This window comes from Sycon ciliatum, chromosome 1 (assembly GCF_964019385.1).
Source record: "Sycon ciliatum chromosome 1, ocSycCili1.1, whole genome shotgun sequence".
Taxonomy (NCBI): Eukaryota; Metazoa; Porifera; class Calcarea; order Leucosolenida; family Sycettidae; genus Sycon; species Sycon ciliatum.
In genome coordinates, this window is record NC_088643.1 from 73545014 (window position 1) to 73560262 (window position 15249).

Sequence of the window (15249 nt, forward strand, 5' to 3'; positions counted from 1 at the left end):
GGGAAACCCCACCAGCAAAGAGAGAGAGAGCCATGAGAGTTAGGTATTGTTCACCTCTTCCAGTTACAGGACGGTAATTTTAACATGCCGGTGATATCGCCAGAAAACTAATGACGCACACCGTGTGATGTTAAAGCACAAGCATTGTACACTGATGCCTGCGCCAGAGCTGACGTTTGCCACTGGAACAAGCAGTGAGAGTCTCCCCTTGCTCCAGTTCCAGTACATACAAGAGGAAGTAACGTCAGTCACGCTGCAGGCTGTATTTCTTTTCTTACCCACTCTGATTAGATTCTCCTGAGGAACAACGTAGGACATGAGACAAGCGTTGGCTTCGTGCAATGTATAGCCCCACTTGCTCTTGCCTGACAAATCCACATGCTTGGCGAGGTTGATTAGCTTCCGTTTGGGCACGCAGTCGTTGGAATACGGTTGGATGTAATTCACTTCCGGTTCCTGTATCTCGCGAGGAATGAAGTAACAGGGATTTCGAGGAAGATATAGCTTGCGCATCCTAGCATAGTTTGGGTTGATGATTTCCGGCTTGCCATTCTGAAAGGTGAGAAACAGACAAACACAGAAAGGCGGCAAAGAGCAGGACTGTGACATCCACTCTTGTAGCAATGACATCATGCTACACAGCTGTTTTAAAGTTCCTGACACTGGAATATGGACAGCCGATACATCCAGTGTGCGGCATGTGTTGGGCCCTAGACGAGATAAGAGCATGGTGATAAACCGCAGAACTGTAAACCATCAGTAGTAGTAGCAGCAGCAGCAGCAGTAGCAGCAGCAGCAGCAGCAGCAGCAGCAGCAACACCACTGTCAACATGGTCACCTGTGGCAGCAGCAGCAGCAGCAGCAGAGGCCAAGATTGTTTGACTGTTGTCCCAATGCTGAAAGAGATGCAGACATACATACAGATACACCCCACTATAGGCCAGTGGTGGACACCTGCACTCACAGACACTGGGCTACAATGTAACCACTGTACTACAGCATAACCACTGGGCTACAGCATAACCACTGGGCTATACCGTACTGTTACCACTGGGCTACAATGCAAGCAATGGAAAGTATGACTACTGTGCTATTTTCGCTTCAGACTTTTCCCCGTTTGCATCTTTCCCTCAAACCAATGAATACTGTGCTATATCGTATTGATGAATTCATGAACTGCCAACAGAGCTCAAGAAACTTACGCGGATTACGGCAGTTACTCCTGGTACATGCTTTCTCCGCCTTCGATTCAGAAGTACTCTCGTGGCAACCGTGTGCCAAAATCGGTTGACCAGCAGACAGTCCCGAATACTACGGATGTCAAGAAAACCAAGAAGATAGAATGCCAACTTGAATGGCAGAACCGCCAGGAGATCCTCTTGCTCCAGCTGTGACAGTACAAATACAGGAAAAATGATGCAGTAAAACTCAGATAAGAAAAGGCTTCGGAAAGGACAACCTACTTTCAGGCCATCATGACAAGCAGAATCTTTCGCATACGAATCAACTAACTGGTTGGTTTTGATGCAGTCCTACAAGACCTACTCTCGGATGAAAGATCAGTCTGGACTGAATTGCTCGAAATCGAACACCCCAACAAATTCTTGATTTACAGTTGTAGCGCTTCAACCTCCTATTCTAAGCAGCCCCACCATACAGCGGATTGGTTGGCAACGATTTCATCTTTACTGAAGTAGGAAACATCGATGATGTTCGACGTCGTCACTTTGTGCACTCCCAGGGAAATTGGGACACGTGATCAGAGTTTCAGCTGCCTGTAACCATTATAGATAGGTGTTCACAACAGCATCTCACATGAACACCCCATGCCTGGTTAGAATCACCACATCTGTACAGAGGCCACCACGATTATGAGATCTGCACTCACCTTCTTAGATGCTGCCTTCTGTTTCGATTTGTTTTTGATCCCCATCTTCTTCTGTTGATCCTTGGCTCTCTCAAGCCGTCTCTTTGCCGCCTGTTTTGATTTGCTTTTCAAGTTCACCCGGGAGGTGGTGTAGCCATCGTCATCTGAATACATATCATCGTCCTCTGTCGGCTTGCCACTTACATAGCTACAGTCAGATAACGTCCGCCGTGTGCCTCCAGCCGATAACCTTGGGTTCGGGGACGGAACGAATTCAGTTTCGGAATCCGTGAACTGAAAATTGTTAACTGCCATTCCCGTTGCATCAAGCATTGATGCAGCACTCAATCTGCTCACTCGCCTCGGTGGAGGTCGCTGGGACTTCACGTTTGCTGAAACTCTTGACTTTTTAGGTGCTCTTGACTTTGATCCAGTGGTGGCAATGATGAACGTAGGTGATGATGTTACGGACCGGTCAGACTCTGATGAATATTCCCAGCTTGTTACGGACGGTGAGGATGACAGAAGCGTGCGCTGTTCTAGCGTCACCGGGGATGCCACGAGGTCGGGTGAGCTGGCGCGGGACAAGGTGCCTGAGCTGCGTGGACTGCTGCTTGCGCTGGACAAGGAGTCGCACTCACCTTGCCACAAGTTGCCCTCGCCCACTAGTAACGGCCAGCGTTTTGATGACATCACCGCTGAATCGCCACCGTCAGCTTGCTGCTTCTTCTCGCCGCTTTCCTCGACCGCACTGGTGCTTGACGTCGCTTTTGCACGGGCAGTACGGCTTGCAGGCATCGCATTGCCACTTCTAGTGGCGGGCTTCGGTGGCGCGTGCTTCTCCGTGCTCTTCGTGGGTATCGTCACTGCATTCTTTTCCTTGGTTCGTGTCAGCATGTCAGCTGGTGTTCCATTGCTCTCCTCTGCTCTGGTGTCGACCACCGATTGCCCGGCAACTCTAAAATCCGCCATCTTGCAAACCGGATCTGCCAGAGGAAACACGGATTATGAATACAGGTACGTTGATGTACCATGATGGCTGCATAAACATCAAGCCAGTAGCCCAACAAATGCACATGTCGACAAGCTAGTCCACTACGACTGCACACTTGTACAGTCATGGCCAGTGAAATGCAACCTTGGCATTGGGAGTGTGTACTGTCTCAACCATGGCATTGGGAGTGTGTACTGTCTCAACCATGGCATTGGGAGTGTGTACTGTCTCAACCATGGCATTGAGAGTGTGTACTGAGTCTGTCTGATCTACTCTGGGTAAAGCAGTCCTGCAAACTGGCTGTGCAGCTTTGCGGCACCACGGTGTCACTCTGATCATCGCTCAGTGACAGTGATACCCTAACTACTTCCCTACCTAAGCCAAGTATTAGTTAGTTATCGACTGTCTGTACTGCAGGACTGTATTGTGGACTCTTACCAGCTGTTATTCGTCGCGCAGCAAGCCCGCGAAACTGAACTGAGCCTAGATAAGAAGGCTAGAGCAATCTCCTTCGTCCTGCACGTCCACAGTTGACTTCCTGCATTTGCAACAGTAAACTACCTAGTAACTTGTACCTGTACTGTAGGCAGTTTTTACTTTCTCAGTTTCTGCCCATCTACCGGGTAGATTTACACTGTGCAGCCTCGCGGCAAAGCCAGTCGAAGGAAAATAATTGCGGTATTCTGTTGCTTTGAATCTTTGATGATACATCGAGCGCACACGAGTCAGGCCGAAATTACACTCACTAGGCGAAAGCAGCGTCTATTTCCATCAGCGTTTGCGCACCGAACCAGCCTCCCAGGTACTTTGTAGGTAGGTCATTAGCTCTGCGCCGTTCCTCGGGCCAGACTCGACCCGGTAGTGGAAATGCAGAGCATCAAATCTTCAGTTTTCCTGGCAACGGTAACTCTGCTCCACTCGTACTACCGATGCAGCAAGACCGCACACCTCTTCGGTGGAGCTACCAAGTACAGTAGTGTGAACTAAAAAAAACCGGGCGCAGAGGCAGAGTTATCATGGTCATGGTCATACTCTGCAGAGTCACTCGGAGTCATCGACAGGCTAGTCAGCGGCGTAGACACATTAAATAAAGGGGAAGTTAAGGCAAAAATCAAAATTTCACCAGTTGTACTGTAGTCTTTGGGGTGCTGAGTCGAATGGTCTTGGTCCGAGAAAGCTGAGACGCTCCCTTCCTACTTGAATCCCAATCGAACTCGCGCACTTCCACCGAAACTGGGTGACTGCGCCCTACTAGATGGGGATTTGTATGCAAAATGTCACTAAAAGCGCCATTTCGTTCTTATAAAAGCACGGATGACCGCGATTGGCCCATATGTTGTAGTCTTTTGGTCGCTGAGTCGACTGGTTTTGGTCCGAAAAGGCTGCGATGCAGCGTTCGCCCCTAATTCCCAATCGAACATGGTTGAACAAGCGGTCACGTGCTCCTGCGTACACCAGTCACCTGGTCACCGTGCCTGCAGGGTACAACTTACAGCCTGTTTTGACCTTTTTTGGGTGCAGTCCTGTCACTCGAGTTGAACCTTGGTGTGAAAGTTGTCGCCTGCTGGCGTGGTGACCAGGTGATTTTGGCACCCAGGAGCACGTGACCGCTTCTTCAACCATGTTCGATTGGGAATAAAGGAGGAACGCTGCATCGCAGCCTTTCGGACCAAAACCAGTCGACTCAGCGTCCAAAAGACTACAACATATGGGCCAATCGCGTCATCCGTGCTTTTATAAGAACGAAATGGCGCTTTTAGTGACATTTTGCATACAAATCCCCATCTCGTAGGGCGCAGTCACCCAGTTTCGGTGGAAGTGCGCGAGTTCGATTGGGATTCAAGTAGGAAGGGAGCGTCTCAGCTTTCTCGGACCAAGACCATTCGACTCAGCACCCCGAAGACTACAACTGGTGAAATTTTGATTTTTGCCTTAATTCCCCTTTAAGTAGTAGTAGTAGTAGATCTACGTGCTACAAACAATGACGAATGTTATGTCAATGACCATGATGACTATGTAGTGTGTGACTGTGTCTAGCAGGCTTGAGGGAATACCATTTTCACTACTCCCTGGTGTGTAGGCTCTTCGAAGCTTGGCGGTTGGCAAGAATTATGTACATGACTGTACAGTCCTTATCACAATTGTACTTGTAGATATCTGATAAGTCTTTGCAGCCCCTACTCTCCCTGCTGTTTTGTTATACTTATAGTATAATTTGTTGTCTCCTCCCCTTCTGAGGAGTAGGCTGTGTGCTTACTAAGTAAAAAATTTAAAAAAATTAAAGTCACTGTTCCCACTTGGGTACTTCCAGGGAGTAGTACACTGAATGCAGCCATAACTGGCAATTACAGGTACTACAGTGGTCCCTCTATAATCCGGCACCATTTGTGCCACGAAAATCTGCTGGATTAGGGAGGGTGCTGGATTAACAAATCTGATTTACTGCTGCAATGTGCATGAAGAAACATTTGGCTACTGAAAATTGTGCTGGTTTATCGAGGGTGCTGGATTATAAAGTGCCGGATTAGAGAGGGACGACTGTATTGTACTACTCCCTGGTGACCACTCACTGGTACCAAGCTGATATCAGACTCGTTTGGCAGATTATTATTATTATTATCAAAATTTTGATAGGGCAATCCCCACAGGCCTAAGGCCTTCTTACAGGGTACCCTAGAAATGAAAGTACTGAATTACGGAATAGGTGCAGTGAAGAGCATGAGCGGACTGCAGTGGGGAGTACATTCCAGCGGTCGGAACCGATGAAAGAAGCTGAAAAGAGACCGAAACGAGTTTTAGCTTTTGGTAGAGTGACAGACGAAGATACCTGAGAGCGAGTGCAGGAATTGGTAGGAGATAGGGAGGGTCCAGATAGGGAGGGTCCAGTGACAGTCCAGTGACAGTCCAGTCACTACCGGGTATACTATAAAGGTTATGCGATTGCATCATCAGTTGAAATGCTTTGGCGGCAAAGTCGCAACACGGAGCTGCACTAGCGACTCATGCTGCATACACTATGTCATAGTGCCCATCAGAGGTTCCGCTGACTCAGCTCCATGGCATCATTCGCATAAGCTCTATACCGTTGGATGTGGCAGTATGATGTGAAAGAAAGCTATGCACTCAAACGTGTACGGATCCCGGATACTAAAAACTTCCATGGATCCAAAAGTCAGCGCTGTCATGACTCCTCAGTGGCAGGCTGTGACGTAGCACTTTCAAGCAACACTCGCCACAACAGGACAACAGTCACTTTAGTCTGGATCGCACTCAGTGAGAGAATCATCATCATCATCATCGACAATCATACTCAGACAAGTTCCATGTAATGACTTGCTGACAGACACAATGGCAAAGAGATTGACAGAAACTCACCCATTCTGTAAGTTTTCAGCTAAGGGTCAAAATGATCAAAACCGGAGGGGACCAAGAAACTTTGCAGCAGAGAATCAAGCCAGAAGAAAAAAAAAAGGATGATCAGAGGACACGTGATGAACGACAATGACTCACTCAATGAGAGAGAGAGAGAGAGAGAGAGAGAGAGAGAGAGAGAGAGAGAGAGAGAGAGAGAGCCACGATGCATCCCACGACGTGATGTAGGATTGTCACTATAAAGACCGGCTGAGGTGTCATTGCTCACTAGAGAATCAATAACAATTTCATACCAGTGAGCGAAAAGCATAAATATATGCGTATGCATTACAGCAGTGCGAGCGGTTCTTCTGCCGATGCTGAAAATGCACGGAGACCACACTCGTTTGGCGCAGTCTGTCTTTGGTACGAGCAGAGCTCAACTGTGACTCAGCTGGAATGCTCGAACTGTGTGAAAAGTGAAAACACGGCCTCAACGGAAGGACTGCAGTGCTGGTCGACAATGCAAGCATTGCTAATCATATCCGGGACTTGGAGTAGGGTCGCTGCTGCAGTAGCAGCAGACCACAGCGTTACCTCACTGGGAAGCCATCGCAAATCGAGAAGGCTGTTGAACATGTCACCCAATGCCAAGGTGTAGCCCAGCGGTACAATAGCCCGGTGATTCCAGGCCAAGGCATCAGCACAGTCCCAGGCCAAGGCAATAGCGTAGTCCCAGACCAAGGCAATAGCGCAGATAACGTGATAGGTCAAGGCAAGTTGGCTACTTCACAGCAATTCATACCGGGCCAAGACGTACTGCCTGCCAATCACTTCAAACCAGCGAATCGCTGCCAAACTAACAGTCAGCACCGAATGCAAAAATGAAAAGCCGATTCCGCTATAGTTCTATTCGCAATGGTCAAGCTAGACAAACCGTTTCAGGAATGATTTAAAGCCGTCTTTCTGGGCAGAGGAGGCAGCAATGAAGTGACCTGCAACAAGGACATGGAAATAAATACAACAGATAACACACAGACCATAAGTCAGCGGTCTCTCTATAAAGCACAGCAGCATTCTTTTTACTGGCAGACCACGCTATATAACATACTTGTAGAGTAATAGTCATGTCTGTGGGCAGCAACTCTTTCACCCGATCACAGATTCTCAGGGTAACGCGGAAAAGCAAAGCTATCCCTTTGCAATGGCTCATGCCACTGTGAAAAATAGTAGTGCACAGAGAATAGAGGCTGAATCTGTGGCAATGACAGAATCTCAGAGCTGGTGTTACTTGAGTACAAAAACCAGGAGCGAGTGTACATTTTTTAAACTTACTACTTTGCCTGAGTTTTGCACCCAGGGAGTAACACAACATGGTATCATACTACCTAAAACTCCCCGGCTCAAACTAGCAGGCCAGTGAGCAACTTACAGGACATCTTATAAGCACCAACGGCCCAGGTGCTTATTTTGACTACAGCAGCTCTTCTCGTTCGACACACGCACACACACACACACACACACACACACACACACACACACACACACACACACACACACACACACACACACACACACACACACATACACACACTGTACTTGTACTTGTTGCTCACTGCCAAAACTGGTCACGTGAGTCCCCCCGGGAGAGGGGAGAGAGACTCAAAAGGAATCTTGGAAAGATTCCTCAATTGGCTATTGAACCGCCCAACGGCCGACACCCCCTGAAATCCCCAAAACTCTGGGTGGACTTAAAAATGATCCCACTTATGGGCTCACCACACCTCAGTAAGTGGGCGAGGACAAGGTGCAGAAAAAGGATTGACGGCATCAGGGTATCCGTCCCGGGATCCAACTGCAGTTACCCCTGCCCCCAGTGAAGGTAATACTTGCTACTACAGTCCATTCATAAAAAGATGGGCCTGGCTCTGGCGAGCTCCCGTATTTGGCGATTTTTCGTGATTTCATCGTACACAGTGCAGTGCTGCTAACTTTGAAATTTGAAAAAAGGGTCCAAAAAGGGTGCCTAAACTGGGGTTCGAACTGCAGAATGCACTGTTGCAGGCGGGGTCAAACGGCCTGGATTTTGATGGTTTTTCCCAATTCAGTGCTTTTGGGGCAAAACCTGGCCGAAATCCTATTCTTGCTATGGCTTGCTTCTTGGACAAACAAACTTCAGAAACATAATTGGAAGAGGATTCCATAGGGGATTGCCAAAAAAATTCTAAAAAAACTCAAAGTTTGACCCATTTATGGCCAAAAGCTAGAAGTCCATCTTTTTCTGAATGGACTGTAGTGTGAGTGGCTACATCAGAGTGGATCTGATGAAAGCTTCACTAGTACCATTGATTACACAAGAGTTAATCTAGCCAGAAGCAGTCCATGGTTAACAGGTATGTATACTTCAAATAGAAAGTATATGAGCCCTGGAACCAACAAAGGTGGCAGGTACAACATTACACCTTCAAGCAGCCGAGCCTGTTGGCAATAGACCCAACACAATCAGGCATAAGTGTACCTACCAACCGAACTAGCTGGCACACACACACACACACACACACACACACACATATATACATACACGCGCACACACACACACGCACACACACACACACACACACACACACACATACACGCGTGCATGCACACACACACGCACACACACACACACACACACACACACACAAACACGACAGACTAGCATGCAAGAACCAATATCAGGAAAAGAAGCAGAGCTGGAGCTCACCTCCGGGATGTCGAATGATGTCCGGGTTTTCAAACATTTCCGCAAACTCATCGCTACGTGCTGGAGAAAGGGGGAAAAAGAGGAAAGGAATGGCATGCAAGGACGATGTCAGAACGTACGAAAACACAACTAAAGAAAATTCCTGTCCAAACTAGCAAGAACGATTTCCATAGCACACCCAGCTACTTCATAGTCGTTATGAAAGTTTCCTTCCTCTCTTTCCAAATCAGAACCGATCTGAATTGATGGATCCAGGCTACCGAGCCAGGGCTGGATTCTAAACAAACTGTTCTAGAAAGGAATGCATGTATTGGAAAGCACATGCCTAACTACATGTAGTGGGATAGGAGCATGAGCACAAAGCGCACACTGATACAGCGTGCATGTAATTAGGTGCAGGCCAGATCGCAACGGATGGACAGAAGATTTGGAGATCTAGCACATGCCTGGACAAAATACAGACACGAGAGCAATAGCGTGCACAAATAGACAGACAGGCAGGCAGACAGATAGAAAGACAGACAGATGGACAGACATAGACACAGACAGAGAGACGAAAAACAAACCAACAGACATAAACACACACACACACACACACACACACACACACACACACACTTACAGGATACTATAACCTTGTCGGTGTCGCCGATCATATGCAGACTTGGAATGGTCATCTTGGCCGCACTGTAGTAGCGCTGGTGAGCCTCTTGTAGTGAGCGGAAGCCAGCGACTAGCAAAACAAACTTGAAATTGAAGACTTCTGCATAGGGTAGCAAGTAAAACAGGACATCCAACAAGATTTCAACACCGACTGCATGGCAGAGGACAATGGATATACTTTTAGCTAGGGCATACACTTAGCCAGCTCTACAGACCGAAACAAAAAATCCAACGACAACTCAGCTCGTTGTGCTTTTTAGTTCAATGACTGTTTGTTGAAAGGCCATTGGCAATCTCCTACTACACACCGGCAAACTACTGTATAATACGAGTATGGGTACGCGTGCATTATGACTATCATTATGTACCGGATATGCACATACAAACGCACTGTACTACTCGTACCTGGTTCAGACATCTGCATTCTACACAGCATGCCCAGAAACGATGCACCCTGGCTGAAAGCTAGTACACCTGGCACAACAAACAAACAAACAAACACAGTCAAAGAAATCCACCAGAGCCATATTTACACAACTACAGCGAGCTATACTCTCAACACAAAGAACCATACACCGCCACTGATTGTCATGAGCACATCACTATCAAAAAGGCATTCTCCTTCAATATAATTATGGCTAAGCACTTTGCTTTTCAATTTTGCTAGCAGAGCATACGAGTGGAGCAGATTGATACACTTCAAAGTACAGTCAAACTGGCGTATAACAACCCCCGGCTGGGCATGAGAAGGGTGTCGTCATTCACGAGCTGTTGTTATCCGTGAGTTGTAGTTATTCGTGAGCTGTTGTTATCCGTGAGTTGTTAAAAGCATGCAGTAAAGTGGTCACTGCAAATATAAAGATTGTGTCGTTATTCACGAGCTGTCGTTGTTATACCCGGGGTCGTTCCTCCCGAGATTGACTGTACAACTCGAGCAGTCAGGTAGTAGTGAAGTAATTGCACAGTAATTAGTGTTGTACATCGTGGACATGGTGTACATCGTGGACACCAAACAAGTATCTAACTGGCCACACGTGTGCTTTGTGATTCGAAACTGCACAACATAGTCCATGGCAAGAAAAGACAGGGTAACAGGTTCCTTCCTCCTGTTCGGCAGCCACAAAACACACATAGCTTACCATCAAACGGACCCTGGAACACAAAAAGAAGAAACAGGGAAACAGACGTTCCGAGTTAGAGGAGTATCGCCAAATCAGAACCCAATATGCTGAACTCAACTTGAGGAGAGCGTACTGACCAGCCAGAGCTAGTGCACCTGTGTGCTGGAGGGCTTCCCAGAGTACCACAACACCTACACCCCTCTATACACACACGCATGCACGCACACACAGACACACACACAGACACACACATGCATGCATGCACATATGCACGCACACACACACACACACAGATACCATTGCAAAGAACGACTCACCTGCTCTTTCAGGACACGGCGCAAAAACTCCACCGAATCATCGAAGCCAATATCAACACATGTCTCCGCATTGCAGTCATAACAGGACGAGTCAGAAAACCACCAGCCATACTGCTTGCCTATTTCTGTGCAAGGAAAACAACAATGGCAAGAGCAATACGGCATCCACGTTGCAACAGCAAACTTCTAGAAGAAAACAGGGCAGAGTTTTGAAAATAGAGCATAGATGATGCATGTCAATGTAAAAGCATAGCTTCGCTGATGACAGAATTTACACACATGACAGCACACATTACAAGAAGATAACATGCAAGACAAACTAGTCAACCTGATGGAAAGAAAGAACAGATCCAGTATGTGGCGTGATTCACGAACCACGTCTGAAATTGCAGTACTCATTTGAAAGCTCTTACCCAAGTCTTCACTACCAGGAATCGCATGGGGAGCAGTCACAAAAACTGCATGAAAAGAAACGGATGGAAGGGTACATAATTATAATTATTTCTAATGGTAGCAAAGCATGACAACTCCACCAGCAAGTGCACAGGTCTATACGTGGAGTGGACCCTGGCATATGTCTCAGCAACATTTGTTCCAGCCATACCTGATACATGAACTGTAAATATACAAAATTTCAGCAGCTATGACACAAAACACAGAAATTTAAACGCTGATGAAAGTGTTCACATTGACTTTTGGGGATGCACTAGTATGGACCCCGTGCCGAAAATAAATCACTGCCTAAATGTCGAAATTTTGTGTATTTACAGTACCTGGAATGTGGCTGCATAATTAATTAATTATATTTTTTTTAAATGCCATGTACTGTGTAGGGAGGAACTGGGCAGCCAGAACTCACCAAACTCGGCCATGCTTTTCAGCATCTTCCTGAGTGCACCGGTCCTCTCTCTGAATGTGACTCCGCATTGCCTGCAAAGAGTCAGGCGGCCACAGAGCACAATTGCATAGACACACTCTGTTTAATTACAGCAAGTTACCCGTGCCTGCCCACAAACTCTAAAAAGACAGATGTACTGTTGGACAGCGGGTTTAGCCCCATACTCCTACATGTGAATGTGAACACATTGACAACTACTGACCAGGTTATCTCCTCTCCAATACTACATGTGTTTAGACCGTGTTGTGCAAGTGAGTCTGTTTGTATGCATGATATGCCACCTCTAAAATAGCCTTCAGTGAATCAGGTACTTCAAAACAGTATGTGTGCCAACAATATAACCATGCACTGCTCTCACTCACCTGTAACCATGTAAACACAGGATCTGTTAACACACACATAGCGCGCGCGCACACACACACACACGCATACACACACACACACACACACACACACACACACGCATACACAAACACACCATACACACACACGCACGCACACACACACACACACACACACACACACACACACGCATACACAAACACACCATACACACACACACGCACGCACACACACACACACACACACACACACACACACACACACACACACACACACACACACACACACACCTCAGACCTGCCCATCGCAGAAGCAATGATAGCGAACAGCTATATTATACATAGCAACTAGTGCTGGGATTACACCATTCAACAGCTTGCAAGGCTGATGAATTGACCGCCACTAATTTTAGCCTGGTATCCACCACACAGCTGACACACACACACACACACACACACACACACACACACACACACACACACACACACACACACACACACACACACACACACACACACACGCACATCCCAGTTAGTGCACAATTACCAAGGCTACCCATCCACTGGTGCGCTTTGTCAGTTTGTGGACCCCGAGTGGAGCAGCCTCTGACTCCCTGCAGCTGTGCAACCCAGCTCAGGGCACGTCGCATCCATCATTCAACTCACTCTGCAGTTCTGACGTGAGTGGTGGGATTAGGCTGTCCTTGGCCAGCACTGTGGTACATGTACATGTATCATTGGGCCGGCATTATAGTAAATATTATATTAGATAAGTACAAGGCTAGCCCTCGTATCATCAGACACTGTCTACATCGCTGTATCACTGAGCAGCACACTTTCCATCACTGTAGCATCAGACACTGTCTACATCGCTGTATCACTGAGCAGCACACTTTCCATCACTGTAGCATCAGACACTGTCTACATCGCTGTATCACTGAGCAGCACACTTTCCATCACTGTAGCATCAGACACTGTCTACATCGCTGTATCACTGAGCAGCACACTTTCCATCACTGTAGCATCAGACACTGCAGGGGCGTTGGACATGCTACGGCCACTACGGTATTGACCGTACCGCTCTTTGTCCCAGGCACCCCGTGAATTAAACAAATGCACTGATTCGGACTCTAAAGTGTTCAGCAGAGCAAACCCTCCCAACAAGTAAACTGTACTTCAGATGCATGGCTGACCGTACCACACTAAATCACCTTCCGACGCCACTGCACTGTCTACATCGCTGTATCATTGAGCATACTGTCTACATCGCTGTATCATTGAGCATACTGTCTACATCGCTGTATCATTGAGCATACTGTCTACATCGCTGTATCATTGAGCATACTGTCTACATCGCTGTATCACTGAGCATACTGTCTACATCGCTGGATCACTGAGCATACTGTCTACATCGCTGGATCATTGAGCATACTGTCTACATCGCTGTATCACTGAGCATACTGTCTCCATCCATCACTGTATCATTGGGTACAGTGCAGCTGATCTATGAAGATAAATTTTGTGAAAAATCAAAGCCACACTAGTCTTCCCTTCGGTTGGACACTACCTATCGGGCGCGTAACAGTTACACAATGACATGGGCCAATATTCTGGCTGATTTTTTCTCTTCAGTCACCTACATGTTGAAATAATTTACTGGGGCTGGTTTAGCATATTTGGCAGGCAGACATAGTGGGATGGTCTAAGACCATGATTGAGAAACAGAGGGTACCAGGTTCAAGTCCTGTTTGGAAGCGGAAGGACCACCCCCCCCCCCCCCTCCCCCCCCCCCCCACACCCACCCAAACAAATGAATATCTTCTAAAAAATATTGATATTTGTGGACGACCCGTTAGTGATACGGTGATTGAGCACTGAACCCACGGTATGATGGGTTTTCTATGATTCATGACCTAAACAAAAAATCTTCGCCGTGGGGTCGGTTTTGTGCGGCACAGATGCGGAGCTGCACACTCTGGTTTATCTACTCTTGGTATGTGTCATGACTGCGATCCAAAGCTATAATTTAAATAATTGTCTCTTCGGCAACTACTATGTAGTTAAATACCGGTATTTGAAATATTTGAACAAACGGCGAGAAGAGAACAGCCACAACTTGATCTTTTTACTAGTGCCACCACGGGTCGTTGACTGGGAATGAAGAGTTGGTACATAATGCACAAAGCTCTGCCGTACAGTGCAGAGCTAGCATAGAATGTCTTTTGCAAAGAGTTCGAAACTAGAAACTTGTTTTTCCTGCTGCACAGTGTTTCTTCTTTTGGACGTTCACTCATGCAATCACCAACATGCAATAATGAGCTGTCCAAAACATTGTTGCTATACTCTAGTGTTTCTTCTGTCCAAATAGCCGATTTTCAAATAGCATAGGGAGTTATTTTCAAATCCCAATACAATGTCATGAATATTGTATTCCAACGCTTGTAGACCAACATTCTGATAAGGAAACGCCACGCACCTTGAGCTTTCGTTCAGGTGACGCCATGGTATTCCGTGAGCAAACAAATCCAAGCAACAAGTCAGCACTACAATAATAGGTGAGCTCCCCTTCAGTTCTTATGAGTTGTGAAGAAATATTAAAAAAAACTTCTTGACACATGTACCCCGGTACATACCGTGATCCAGGGAGTCGTAAAAGCCCGGGCATCCACGACTCCCGGCCCGGCCCGGATCAGTGGCAACACAAGTCACCTGGTGCCGGTGTGATGTGAACCGGTGTCGTGTATGTAGATACCGGTAGTATCACCAAGACTCAGAGTAGAAACATGGCATTGCTTATATCTACTCTTCCTATCACTTACAAAAATAATTGTAGGGAGGCGCTAGGCCACATGACCACATACATTGTTACTCCGGTTTTCTATTAATTTTTGGAAATCACAGAAATGCTATTCATTGGTGAATGTAGTTCAGTGAAAGTCGTTGTCCACAAT

General features: G+C 46.9%; 2 protein-coding genes across 3 annotated transcripts in view; both read right to left on the bottom strand.

Annotated features, from left to right (window-relative positions):
• Positions 1–3875, bottom strand: part of LOC135805355 (uncharacterized) — a 22659-nt gene extending 18784 nt beyond the window's left edge. Inside the window, exons 1-4 of one of the 2 annotated variants that reach the window (XM_065319380.1) lie at positions 3608–3875; positions 1889–2853; positions 1203–1388; positions 279–552 (exon numbers count right to left, since the gene is read on the bottom strand). In XM_065319380.1, the coding sequence (XP_065175452.1) occupies positions 279–552; positions 1203–1388; positions 1889–2839 (1411 nt within the window). In that variant the 5' untranslated portion in view covers positions 2840–2853; positions 3608–3875. Of the gene's footprint in view, positions 1–278; positions 553–1202; positions 1389–1888; positions 2854–3299 lie in introns of both variants that reach the window. The other variant, XM_065319379.1, reaches the window with a different exon arrangement.
• A 2239-nt stretch (positions 3876–6114) lies between these two features.
• On the bottom strand, positions 6115–14878 carry LOC135805357 (esterase OVCA2-like). Its single transcript, XM_065319381.1, has 10 exons — positions 14775–14878; positions 12320–12342; positions 11919–11989; positions 11473–11517; positions 11060–11184; positions 10761–10773; positions 10027–10095; positions 9581–9721; positions 8959–9018; positions 6115–7207 (listed from the first exon to the last, which is right to left on the bottom strand). Exons 1-10 carry the CDS (start codon positions 14799–14801, stop codon positions 7140–7142), a joined length of 642 nt encoding a protein of 213 aa, XP_065175453.1. The 5' UTR covers positions 14802–14878; the 3' UTR covers positions 6115–7139.
• Positions 14879–15249: the final 371 nt, after the last annotated feature.

Coding starts and splice junctions, on each gene's coding strand:
- LOC135805357 (XM_065319381.1), bottom strand. CDS start 14,801: ATGGCGTCACCTGAACGAAAGCTCAAG. Junction 12,343..14,774: donor CACCTGAACGAAAGCTCAAG/GTGCGTGGCGTT, acceptor GTGTGTTAACAG/ATCCTGTGTTTACATGGTTA. Junction 9,722..10,026: donor AATGCAGATGTCTGAACCAG/GTACGAGTAGTA, acceptor TACCCTATGCAG/AAGTCTTCAATTTCAAGTTT.